Genomic DNA, 13,114 nt, shown 5'->3' on the forward strand with positions numbered 1-13,114 from the left:
ACGCCTGTGTGCGTAATCCGTATACCACTTCTGAGGGTCCACAGCCCCTGATACTATGGAAGCACGGTGACTTGGTGTGAAAAAAGATCGCCTCGGGTCAGTTCTGCGGCCGCTGGCATGGCCTGCCTTGGCCTGTGAGTCGAGTCTTCTCCCCTAGAATGCTGCAGAATCCAGAAGCAGACCACGTGTCGTGCAAACGGGGGCCGGGCTCTCCAGCCGCAGTGTTTCTTCTTTCCCATCATCAACGGAAAAACTGGGGTTAGTTCTGTGTTTTAAGTCATGGGGCCAGTGGAAAAGAGGAAAAATTTATGACGTGAATGTGTGTGTTTTTTCATAGCCACCAACAGCCAAAATGCATGCTATCATCGAGCGCACAGCCAATTTTGTGTGCAAACAGGGAGCACAATTTGAGATAATGCTGAAAGCCAAGCAGGCCCGGAACTCTCAGTTTGACTTTCTACGCTTTGATCACTACCTCAACCCCTACTACAAATTCATCCAGAAAGCCATGAAAGAGGGGCGCTACACAGTGCTGGCAGAAAACAGAAACGAGGAGAAAAAGAGTATGTGAGACTCCGTCGTGCGTGGACGCGGGGCCTGTGCGGGGCGGCCTCTGGGAGGGGAAAACGGCCCTTGTGCGGAGGGGTGGCTGCGGCCTGCACCTCAGCTGCCCAGAGTGTTTGTGCAGCGCCCCCCCTCCCCAGCACGGCGTGTCATTACACCTGCTCATGCCCCCGGAGGGTGGTGCCCAGCTCTTCTCGACTGAGTCTTGAGAGCGTATTAGGTTCTTACCGTTCCCGCAGAGAAGTGAACTATAATTAAACATCGATGCTATCAGAACATAATCACCTGGGTTGGAAACGTTCTTTCTCATTTTGCCTGCTTAACATTTCCTGGAGAAAACAGTCCCCTGCTTCTAGAGCGCGTTCTAGCGGTCCACGTGCGCGTGGGGTTTAGGAGCTGAGGTTAGGTTACGCGCACAAAGATGAAAGGTTACTTTGTTACCGTTTTTTTACTCATCTCTACCTCAAGCTGTTGTTTTCATTAACTACCTAAATTTGGGATTCTTACTACAAAGGCCAGTTAACTGTTGCGAATGATATGCGGGACAACGGTGTGTGTGTTAGCCGTTGAATTTTTTTCTCTTCGGCTGGAACATGATTTTCAAAAACAGTTGCATGAATCTTGCTTACGGCTCTCATTTTCTCCGCGTTTGTTAGTTTTTTTAAGTATTTGTTGCTGTTGTTTTCCCTTTCATCAAGATTCTAGCCTTTTTTCTAGAAAATTAAAATACTTTGGCTCCAGACTCCAGTAAACGCTGGAGGGATGTTGCCAGCAGGGCCGAGGGCGTGCTCCTTTTTTTCTGCCCGGCGTCCGGCTCCAGGGGTACTTATCACAGGTGTTTGGGGGCAGATAACCAAGAAACGATTACGTGCAGCCCTGCCTTTGTCTGCTTCCGAGGGTTGTTTTGTTTTGTGTAATATTTATTTTCGGGGGGAGTGCAGAGAGACGGGGAGAGAGAGAGAATCCCAAGCAGGCTCCACGCTCCGTGCAGAGCCTGATGCGAGGCTTGAACTCACAAACCGTGAGATCATGACTTGAGTCGAGATCCAGAGTTGGACGCCTTACCGACTGAGCCACCCAGGTGCCCCTGCTTCTTAGTTTTCACGTCACTTATTTGTACCTTGTCTCACCGTACAGCAGGATCTTGAAATCTGCTTTTGCTCTGCAGAGTCGGGGGTCAGCTCTGACAACGACGATGATGATGACGAGGAAGACGGGAGTTACTTGCACCCGTCTCTCTTTGCTTCCAAGAAGTGTAACCGCCTGGAGGAGCTGATGAAGGTGTCCATCTTCTGTTTTTTTTATGCCGTAACAAAACTTCCGCTCACTTAGTTTTGAGAGCTCGTCAAGCTAGCGTTTCTTTTGTATCTTACTTTATCCTCATCGAGGTATAGTTTGCATTTTTGTGTTTTGCTCGGTGCTGCCACTTGTGCCGCTAGTGGTTTCATTCTGCCCATCCACCCGCCCTCCTTTCCCGAGCGGTCTTGGGGAGGATCGGAGCATCTTTCCTTGACCCATCCCCCTGGGACTCACGGCCAGCTACACGGAGAGCTCAGCCCCGGCCCGCCCCTGGTGTGCGCGGGCCGGGGCATCCTGAAGCCCAGACGCTGTGTTCCGATACGCCGTGTTCTGCGGCTACTTGAGCCCGCTCGGCCTCGGAAGAAGTTCTGTGTGACTCAAAACACAGGAAATGGTGTGATGTGCATCCTCTCTGTCTGCAGCCCTTGAAGGTGGTGGACCCGGATCACCCCCTTGCCGCGCTGGTCCGTAAAGCCCAGGCCGACGGTCCCGCCCCCGCGCCCCCCACGGCAGACGGCGCCGCGCAGCCCTCCCAGGTGGAGTACACCGCTGACTGTGAGTACCTCGCTGGGCGCCTCCGGCCTGCAGCCCGCTGCAGAGCTCACCCCGCGGGCGCGAGACGGGGGCGCGGGGCCGGCCCGGGTGCCGTGAGGGGCGCGGGGCCCCGGGCCCGCACGCTCAGCCCTCTTTAGCCCGCGGCCTCATCCCTTTGCCTGTCACCTAACGTTGACAGATGGCCGCTCCGCGTCCAGCATCAGCTCTGTATCCAGGAGGGTGAAGGACACGGGCAGGGGCGGAAAGCAGGTGCCCGGTGACTTTGTCCTTCTTCAGAGACCTCCCCGGAAGCCGCGCCTGGTGTCTCCCTTCAGCCCTCACAGACGGGGCGGTCTCGCCCGGTCGCCCTGGCCCGCGGCGGGGGCTGGAGTCTGACCTGTCGCAGCCCCGACCAAAGTCAGAGCTCCGTTAGGAAGCACAGGGCAGTGCGCGTTGGGGCCTTGCGGTCCTGTCTGCCGCGGTGGCTTTCCCAGAACAGACACAGCTCGACACTGTCTGCCGTGCCCCTTAGAGATAGTTAGCTGCAGCTCCTGCCTCTCCTGGCTGTGTGCTAGCTCTTTTCTGTTTAATTACCTACGGGTTATTAACGGAGGGCAAATCTTGAGTTTCTATTCAAGGAATTATTTGAAAGTGTTTGACCTCGGTCTCATTAACAGATCCTTCTAAGATTTCTGTACCCAGCAGTTAAACCCTGAACGAGAGAAGAGCCCTCAGCTGCAGGGATCTGTCTGCTCATTCTTTACCTGCAGGTCTGACGTGAGGGGCCGGCCGCAAAGCCTGCCCCGTCAGGGTCTGGAAAATCAGCAGGAGATTAATTCTCTTTCTTTCTTTTTTTTTTTTTAAGGAGTGCTTTTTTTTTTTTTTAATTTTTTTTTTTTTTTAACGTTTATTTATTTTTGAGACAGAAAGAGACAGAGCATGAACGGGGGAGGGTCAGAGAGAGGGAGACACAGAATCGGAAACAGGCTCCAGGCTCCGAGCGGTCAGCACAGAGCCCGACGCGGGGCTCGAACTCACGGACCGCGAGATCATGACCCGAGCCGAAGTCGGACGCTCAACCGACTGAGCCACCCACGCGCCCCGATTAATTCTCTTTTAAGACGCGGGCTGCTCGCTGTTTAAGCTTCTGTCGGCCAGCAGCCGTGCCCTCCCACGCCTCTCTTCTGGTGCGACACGCGGCAGTGTGTGTGGCTGGTGCTCCAGTAACGTCGGTGATTCGAGTGAACTTAGTGCGTGTGTCCTGGAAAAACCCTTTACGGGACTTGGGATGTGTGGCGCTCACGACGGGGAGTGCTGTGTGCACACACGGCCACATGGGTGAATCGGGAGTCAGGAGTGACCCCTGCTCGTTCGCCGAACAGGACGCTTCTCGGCGTCCTTGTGTTCCTTCTTCAGCCCCGTCGTTGAATCCCTGTCCGTGTGTGTCCCCTGGACCCTGAAGCTATTAAACGGTCTTGCACGGGAAAGGGGTAGAGGCTGGGGGCCAGGGTGACCGTCACCTGACCACTGGCTCTGCACATCGCGGTTGTGAGCATGGGTGTGTACCGAGGGTGGCGGTGGCGCGGGGCGTCTGCAGACCCCCGGACTGGGCAGGAGGGCCGAGTGGCCGCTCTAGGACTTGTGCTCACTGCGAGGGTCCCAGAGCCCCGTTTCCGCCAGGCCCTCCATCAGGCAGGTGTAACTGCGCTGGCTCTCCGCTTGGACCCGTGACCCCCTCTCCCCAGGAGGTGCTCCAGGAGGGGGCACCGGTTAGGACCCCTCCTCGGTGAAGTTGTCGTCTTCACATCTCTGGTGCCTCGCAGTGCAAGAGTGACCATCAAGTGTGAGACGGTGCATTTGGGGCTCGTGCCTGGCGTTATGTTTGCGTGGGGGGCCGGCCTCACAGCTAAACTGTCTAAGCCAGCAGAGACGAAAGAGTCCGTCCCGACAGGGCCCCTAGCTGCTTACACGTGGATTGCGGCTGTGCCAGAGGCAGAGGCCGAGTTCCAGATTTTGCAGAGAAGCGAGAAATCCAGAATGTTTATGGGAAATATCTCGATTTACAAATGTCAGCGATGAACTCATATTTTGTAAAAATAGAAGGCAGTCTAAGAAAAAACACAGCAAAGTGGGTGCTGCTTGTAGGCATCCCCCTGCGTCCAGCCTCAGCCGTAGATGTGGAAGGGGTCGTGGGCATGGGGGTAGTGGAGTGTCACAGAGGTCCTCTGTGGAGACTGCCCTTGGCGGTGGTCGGCGCTTCCTAGAGGCTCGGAAAGGGGGCTGGGAGGTGTCCCGATTTCCTGTAGACCCCTCATTACCGGAAGTGAGAGCAGGCTCGCTCTCGTGGAGGACTAGGTGAGGTCAGGTGGGAGGGAGAGGCAGGCCGGGCATGGAAATGTGCTCCTGAGAGAGGACCCCCAAAGTTTGGCTGTGCAGTGGGAGGGCGGGGGGGGGGGGGGGGGGGGCATGCCTGCTGGGGAATGAGCATCCCTTGAGGGCCCCCGGAGAGCATCAGCCCTTAGGGTCACCGCAGCAGCCATCTGTCCAGGGTCAGGGGCTCGCAGGGTGGGGCAGGAGGCCTGGATGGCTGGACAGACTGATACAGTTTCTAGGAAGAGCCTCGGGCTTGAATTTGGCTCCAGACCAGAATAGTGCCCGCAGAGACACACGTGAGGTGCCTGCGTTCAGGTCCTCAAAGATGTTTTTTAATTCTGTGGTCAGATTCGGGGCTGTCTAAAAAATAGCAACAATGTGAAATTTTTTTTTTTTTTTTTTTGAAAAATTTGAAACGGAGGCCCAGTAATGGGAAATGAGCTCCATCAGATAGTCTGTGAGCTACCAGAAGAGAAGAGCTCTCAAGGCCTGACTAGTTGGCGGTTTGAAGCAAGTCTGTTGTAAGAGCAGGTCTGGAAGGGGCACCCACGGACCGCGTGAACACAAGGCGTGCTCTGGGCCCTTCGGATGGGGTGTCCCCACCTGCCGCGCCCGCGGTCTGGGCCTTCACGGCTCACGCCCAGCCCCTTGCCCTAGCCCGCAGTCTCGTAAGCACTGGCCTTCCATCCTTTGCATAAGTTGTAATTAAAAACTTCCTTACGGCAGTTGACCTGGAAAAAATCACTTCAGGCAAGATCTCTGCTGTGAAAGCAAACAGGCCCAGCCTGAGGAAAGAGGAGCCTCCTGACCCTAGTGTGCAGGGAAGCCAGGAGCTACGGGGGGGGGGGGGGGGGGGGGGGGGGGGCACCGAGGCAGAGCCAGCCCGGATGGACGCGGGGGGTGCCCCTCAGCCAAGTGGTGGGCAGGGCCCTCTCCGGGAAAGAGCCTTGGGAAACGACCCCGGTCTTAGAGCCTCTTCTTTTCCCGGCAGTGCAGCGGCTTCCGGCCGAGGGGCCTGGTGGGACGGCGTGAGGATGCTTGAACTGATGGCGAGTTATTTCTCTTAAGCCGACAGACAACGTTATGTTCCACTAATAGAAAAAGTAAGATTAGTTAGGAAGCAGAAAACTGAGAGATCAGCCACTTTTACAGTCAAGTAGGGAAGAAGTCCACACAAGCTGCTGTGTGAATGATTCGGGAAGGTCAGAATGGTCACGCGGTCTTTTTAAAGGGTTTCCCCGGGCCGCTCACCCAAATGGCATCGTGTCTGCACGCTTCGGAGCCCGAGCCCTGGAGAGGGAGAGGCCAGCGTGTCACTTAAACCCGCCTGCAGCACCCAGGAAGACTGCGGGACTGAAGGCGGAGAGGCCTGCGCTTGCGGGCACGTAAGAACCCTGGAGAGATGGAGTCTGGGGATAAAACTGAGGTTTCTGGGTTGTTTGAACTGTTATTTCACGTTACCAAGTTTGAATTCCTTAATTGTCGAGATAAACTAAAGCACAGGGGAAGCCTGCCGGGCGCGCGATTTTGCGGCCTGACGGAGAAGCCAAGGGCCCTTCCTGCCGGTATCCGCACCGAGTGCCCCCGGCCATGGGTTTCCAGTCAGTCTCCAAACACAGGGAAGGCAGGAGCTACAGGGATGGGCCTCACAAGCGAGATTTCTAGTGCCGGTGGAAGACCAAGCCGCCCCACGTGTCCCCGAATAGCCGTCCGCGCGCAGGGGCAGGGCCAGGGGCGGAGGGGCGGGCGTAGGAGGACAGCACTGTGTTGGATTCGGAAGTGGGGGGCAGCGTCCCTGACGGGACAGGTGAGAGACGGCCTGCAGGAATAGGGCCCTGGGGGGGGGGGGGGGGCCCCCTCACCTGCCCATCTGTGCCACCTGGACCGTGGAGGAGCTCAGGGCGACGTGACGCTTGCTTTGAAACTGCATTAGTGTCCCCAGTGAATTCTTCACAGGTCCATGTGAGCACAGTTTCAAGACTGTCAGCTCTGGTGTCTCTCCAGGCCCCGGCGGTCCCTGTCACCCCTCTTCCTGCCAGAGCTCGCCTTCCCCTCCTTCCCGGTGGGGTCACCAAGCTTTTCCAGCCCTTTCTATCAGCAAATGTTTAACAAGCCCCTCAGGGTATGCACGGCCGGTCCTCGTGACTGACTTCTTGCTGATGAGAGATTTTCCTGGGTTTAGGCAGCCTTGGAAGAAGAGGGCCTATTTTTATGTTTTTATTATTTTTTTCAAATGATTATTTTTGAGAGAGAGAGGGTGCACCAGTGGGGGAGGAGCAGAGAGAGGGACAGAGGATCTGAAACAGGCTCTGTGCTGACAGCAGAGAGTTGGATGCGGGGCTCGAGCTCACGAACCGCAAGATCATGAGCTGAGCTGAAGTCCGACGCTCAACCGACTGAGCCGCCCAGGTGCCTCATACCCGTTTGTCTTCCAGGAGAATTTTTCCTAAAATCTCCTTAAACATAGATGTGTGAAACTGACAGTTTTTTGCATTCATTAGCCTGACAGTGACTTTCTGTGACTTGGTCATCTCCTGCCCTGTAGCCATAAATCCTTGCTGACGAGTGTAGTAAATACAATTATGCAGGAAGCAGTAATATTGAAACACTGCCCGCTAGTATAGCAGGCAGTTTCTTAAAAATCAAATGCCAACCCCGGTTCTTTAAGTGTTTCGTTCTGTAAATAACTGAAGTGAATTAAGCCATCCAATGTGGCTAAACTAGACATTCTCTTGCTTCTGCTCTGGTCTTTTTTAAGTGTGATTTTACTGTTGTTCACAGCATTTCTTTTAACTTGCAAAATCATGACCTTGAAGTGCTTTACTTAGTCTCAAACCCCTTTTTAAAAAAATGCCTTTGGGGGTGCCTGGGTGGCTCAGTCATTTAAGCGTCTGACTTCAGCTCAGGTCATGATCTCGTGGTTCGTGAGTTCGAGCCCCGCATTGGGTTCTGTGCTGACAGCTCAGAGCTGGGCGTCTGCTTCGGATTCTGTGTCTCCCTCTCTCTGCCCCTCCCCCACTTGCACTCTGTCTCTCAAAACTGAATAAACATGAAAAAAAATTGAAAAATATTTGTGTTAAAGTAGAAATAAGCTTTTTAATCTTACTCGAATTTAATAGAAGAACCTATAATCAATAAAGCGTAGGCATTGCCGAACTTCGGATAAAAGTTTCCATACTTGAAGAATTCAGTTCTAGGGGCACCTAGGTCGCTCAGTCGGTTAAGTGTCCAACTCTGGATTTCAGCTCAGGTCATGATCTCACAGTTCATGAGTTCAAGGCCCACATTGGGCTCTGTGCTGACAGCTCAGAGCCTGCTTCAGATTCTCTTTCTGCCTCTCCCCTGGCTCATGCTGTCTCTATGTCAGAATAAATTAATTAAAGAAAAAAAAAGGAATTCAGTTGTAGTGATTAGGAAATAAAGAGGTTGAAATTGTAGATTCCTTTTAAAGCTCAGTTTTTATCTTAATCAAGAGTTGGACACTTAACTGGCCACCCAGACACCCCTTTGCTCCATTCTTTGATTCTTCTCTGGCGATTTAAGTCTCACGGACACACGTCGTGAGGGTCCTGGTCACATGTTCTCGTTCGCTCAAGAAGCGCCCCTTCCCACCTTCGTGTAGAAAGGAAAACTTGTCTGGGTATAAACGTCTTGGGGAGCGTCTTCTGTCTCCGAGCCCTCTGTAAGCTGGCATCTGACCTGGTCTTTCCTACCCTGAGAAGCCTGCGTCGGCCAGCCATCGCCCCCGACCGGTTGCGCGGGTGTGTTAGCTGCTTGGTTTTCACTAATCGCTCCTGGACACCATTCTCTGAGATGTCACTGGCATGCGTCTGTGCCCTTCTCACGTAGAGAGCAGCTTGGCGGAGGGTTCCGTGCGCAGCCAGCGGGTCCTGGGCTCGGATGTTGCTGTGGAAAGGTAGGGGCCGGCTTCTGACCTGGCCTGTTCCCCAGCCGTCCTGCAGTGATCGGCTTCTCATTTCCAGGGAACTGTGTTCTGTCTCGGGCCTCTGGTTCCAGGCGGTGGCACAGGAACAGGCAGCAAGCCCAGCTCCCTCTTCATCTCAGTGGTGGTTTTATTTCCTTTTCTTTGTGCTCCGTGGAACTCTTGTCTCACCAGATTCATCTTTGGCCCAGAAAGTGCAGACACTGTGTGCATTCATTCTCTTTATGTCCAGACTCCTGTCTTCGCCGTTCACGTGCGGTGCTCGGCTCCCGGGGTCTGGCCACGGCGGGCCTGCGCACTTCGCCTTTCCCTTGCCGTCTCTCCCACCCACGTTGGCAGCCCTGCCCCGACCTTTGACCCGATGCTGCGGCGCTCCCCCCTGGACACTTGTGTCCCGCCATCTCTGAGCCCCTTTGCCCTCCCTTCTCTGGAAAACCCACTCTCTGCTCTCCTGTGGATCCTGAAGCTTCCCCAGAGCAGGTGTCCTTCCGCAGTCAGGGACTCCCAGGGCGGAGCCGCCCCGCAGGCCCTCCCTGCGAGCACCTCCACCCTGTGGCTCGGGCTGCATGCTTGAACCACTCCCCGTCTTCACCCGGAACTCTCCGGAATCTGTTTTTATGTCACAGGCCTCCGGAACCCGGTACGGGATTAAGAACTCAAAACTTTTTTTTTTTTTTTTTTTTTTTTTTTTTTTTTCAACGTTTATTTATTTTTGGGACAGAGAGAGACAGAGCATGAACGGGGGAGGGGCAGAGAGAGAGGGAAACACAGAATCGGAAACAGGCTCCAGGCTCTGAGCCATCAGCCCAGAGCCCGACGCGGGGCTCGAACTCACGGACCTCGAGATCGTGACCTGGCTGAAGTCGGACGCTTAACCGACTGCGCCACCCAGGCGCCCCAAGAACTCAAAACTTTTTACGTGGGGGTCATTGATGCCGACTTTAAGCAATGGTTGGAGACAGGCCTTTCGAGGTTTCATCTGCCAGAAAGAGAGCATTGGCTTTTAAACACTGGGCTGACGTTCCTGAGTCACGTGTTCCTGTGTGTAAAATCGATCGGTTCAGGTGCTTCTCCAGCTTTAACACGTCACATTCTTTGTCACTGCACAAGCCGTTCGGGTTTTCCTAATCTACTTTGATGACCAAGAGATAAGTCTCCTGTTGGAATTTTTAACATTGGGTTGTCTGGAGGCCATCAGGGGGTAAACAGAAGATGGCTGGGATGCGTTATGCAGTAGTAAGTTTGAAAATAATTCAGACACAATGCAGTGATCCAGATGCTTCCAAGTATTTGGAGAGATGGGAGGGCATGACGTTGTACTTAAACGCTGTCGAGTTATGTTGATCACCATGTTGTACCCCTGAAATTAATGTAACGTTGTGTGTCAGCTCTGCTCAGAAAACGATCGCTCTAACAACACGACTGTGGACTCGGCAATGTTGGGGTTGTTGGTTGGCTTGACTGGTTTTCCTGCCATCCAGACTTGAGTGATGGAGAGCCCACAGGTCAATGGTCAGAGGGCCCTTCAGGACTCAGGGAGGCGGCCCAAGTCTGGGAGGCGAAGCTGGAAGTCTCGGCGTGGGGTCAGCAGGCTGTCGAGCAGGTGAGAGAAACTTGAGATGGCCGGGTCGTCCTTCCGTTTCTTGCACTCTGCTTCTGTCCCCGGCCTTGAAAATGCAGACAGCAGCGATAATAGCAATTACTGAATTGGGTTGTGATGCCAAGTGTTTGAACTCCTGTAACTCGACCTCTCCTGGGGTAAAGGTTTTCAGTGAAAAGAGCATAACTTTTTTTTTTTTTTTTTTACTTTTTTTAACATTTATTTATTTTTGAGACAGAGAGAGTCAGAGCATGAACGGGGGAGGGGCAGAGAAAGAGGGAGACACAGAATCCGAAACAGGCTCCAGGCTCTGAGCTGTCAGCACAGAGCCGGATGCGGGGCTTGAACTCACGGACTGCGGGATCATGACCTGAGCTGAAGTCGGACGCTTAACCGACAGAGCCACCCAGGCACCCCGAGCATAACTTTTTTAATTGTGGGCAGAAGAAAGTTCTCTAATCAAGTAGACAGGCTGTGAGATTAATTCTGAGTTCGGGATCTGACTCTTTAGATACTGAAAGAACCTTTATTAGGGTTTGTTTTCAGCAGAAGAGGTAGCCGTGTAGAACTTGATAGCGAAATCATCATGAAAGTTGTTTATCCTGACACTGCTCTGTCAGCCGGGTAAGCACATGAGAGGGCAGGGGAGGGGCGGCTCAGGTGGCGCTGTGTGTGATGCGCAGGTCCCCAGGGCATTGCACGCATCTGCTGCCTGGTGGCTTCCCCCAAAGTCTAGCTTGAATAGAGATCGAGGAACCTGCCTTGTGATTTGGGAAATTGTCTACAGTATTGTATGTTCTGTGCATAGTGTTACAGGGTGGGGCCTTTACTGGGTCGCTGTGGACCTAAGTTGGAGATCAGACCCCGCGAGTGTTTGGGCACGTGCGTACCATCCTGTCCGCAGAGTCCACGCGTGCCTCAGAAATCCCTGAATGTGTGGTCACAGAATGGCAGGGAACACGGCGTACCCAGATAACGGGAGTAAGGGCAGGTTTTACTCCTGTAACTTTTGCATGTGTTTGAAAATACTTTCGAGGTTGTCAGCCGCCGAGGTTGTAAGAGCATTTCTAAACAGCTCTCCAGAAAAGTTTGACTTTTGAAAAACCTAAATTCCAGTTTGTGGAGGGAAGGGAGGTGTTTTAGCTGGAAACTGCCAGGCGTGCGACCCTGTCCGGGTCTAGGTGCACTGCAGGCTGCATGCAGACCCGGCTGCTGCCTGTGTGTGTGACCATGAACCCGGCCAGTGTGTGTGTGTGTGTGTGTGTGTGTGTGTGTGTGTGTGTCCGTGAGCTGAGAACAAGCTTTGCCACACATCTTCACAGCCTGCTGCTGGGAACACTGACGTAGAACCCCAGCCAAGTGAAGGGTCCTCCTTCACGGAAAGAATGTCATTTTTCCCATTTGTAGACCTGTACTACCCCCTAAAAAGCCACTCAGTTATTTCTATTAAAATTTGAATTTCATCAATTAAAAACTGTGTGGGAATTTGTTTTTTCTCTTTCTCCGAGTATCTGTATACTCAGTATCATGTAAATACTCATCTGTATACTCTGAGTATCTAATTTTGCCTCTTGGTCCACAAAAGGTAATATATTTACTGTCTGGCTGTAAGCGTTTGCCAGCCCCTGCTCTATCCCAGAATCAGAGACTTTGCTGGAATATAAATGTTCTCATGTTACGGACTTCTTTTTATCCGATGGCCCTACAGACTGCAGGTGCCTGCACGACGTGCTCTCTGGTCTGCCGGGGGTCGTGCTGGTGGCCTGCGTTTGGGCGGCGTTGACAGTCGTGTTTCTGGAGCCTTCCGCCCCTGCTCCGGTCTGGAGTGGCCGCGTTCTCGGCCTGCAGCCCTCTGTTCCCTGACTTTTTGTTGCTTTCCTGTGTTAGTGCCTGGGGTTTCCCCTGCTTGATCGGTTGGTTTACTCCTGTGTCTTGTTGGAGCTTGTGCTCTCGTCGGGTACACAGGGACGCACATTCTTTTAGTTCTCAAATGTCTGAACATGCCCTCATACTGCTCCCGTGGGTGGGAGGTAGTCCAGACAGGCGCAGAACAGTGGGTTGAGTCCTGTCGCTCAGGTCTCAGGTTTGGGCCCGTCGCCTAGTAGCCCTGGCTGTTGCAGGGTGCCCTCACACCCTCCCAGTCCTCATCCTCCCATGCGTAACTTGGACAGTCGCCGAGCAGATCGGCACTGTGGTCGTGCCATGCCAGGAATAGCGGTGAGCGAGGTTCCTCGGGTCGTGGGGGATCATGGAGACCAAGAGGTCACCGTGCCAGAGGCGTGGTCGGGGAGGAAGTCCAGCTGGGGGACGGAGAGGGGAGGGGGGTCGTGGCATGTGGCACAGGGGACTTGGCAGGGGGTGGGGTGGGGGCAGCCGTGTCTGGTCCAGGCAGGGCTCCCGGAACTTTTGAGCAGGCGCTGGGAGGAGTCGTGCAGTGTGCCGCCCCACCAGGAGGCACTGCCGTTCCCTGGGGGTGCGGGGTGGGGGGGGGCAGGCACGGATCCCAGTCTGTACTCCCTGGTGTGAACCACTCACGAGGTGGCCCGGTGGGGTGTGCAATTAATGTGCAAGTTCCACTCAGAGCTGGAGATGGGAATTCTGGAATCCTCAAACACAAGTGGGTCCTAAAGCCCTTGAACTCACGAGGAAGGTCCCAGGGGTGCACAGCCAGGGCCATCCGCAGGCCCAGTGGAGGCAGCCGGGGGGCACGGCTGCTGACCTGGGCCTGGACAGGTGAGACGCTGAGGTGCAGGCGGAGGGGGGGCCCTGCTCACGACTGCCGTTCACACACGCTCTGGCAT

The 13,114-nt window shown here is 54.2% G+C and overlaps 1 protein-coding gene across 1 annotated transcript in view; it reads left to right on the plus strand.

Moving 5' to 3' along the window:
• The window catches only part of LOC115528074 (splicing factor SWAP), a 49,537-nt gene that overhangs the window by 12,945 nt on the left and 23,478 nt on the right, over positions 1–13,114 (plus strand). The window contains exons 5-7 of the mRNA XM_030335849.1: positions 338–563; positions 1,733–1,845; positions 2,286–2,418. Of these exons, the coding sequence (XP_030191709.1) occupies positions 338–563; positions 1,733–1,845; positions 2,286–2,418 (472 nt within the window). The remainder of the gene's footprint in view (positions 1–337; positions 564–1,732; positions 1,846–2,285; positions 2,419–13,114) is intronic.

This window comes from Lynx canadensis, chromosome D3 (genome assembly GCF_007474595.2).
Source record: "Lynx canadensis isolate LIC74 chromosome D3, mLynCan4.pri.v2, whole genome shotgun sequence".
In the NCBI taxonomy this organism is placed as follows: domain Eukaryota; kingdom Metazoa; phylum Chordata; class Mammalia; order Carnivora; family Felidae; genus Lynx; species Lynx canadensis.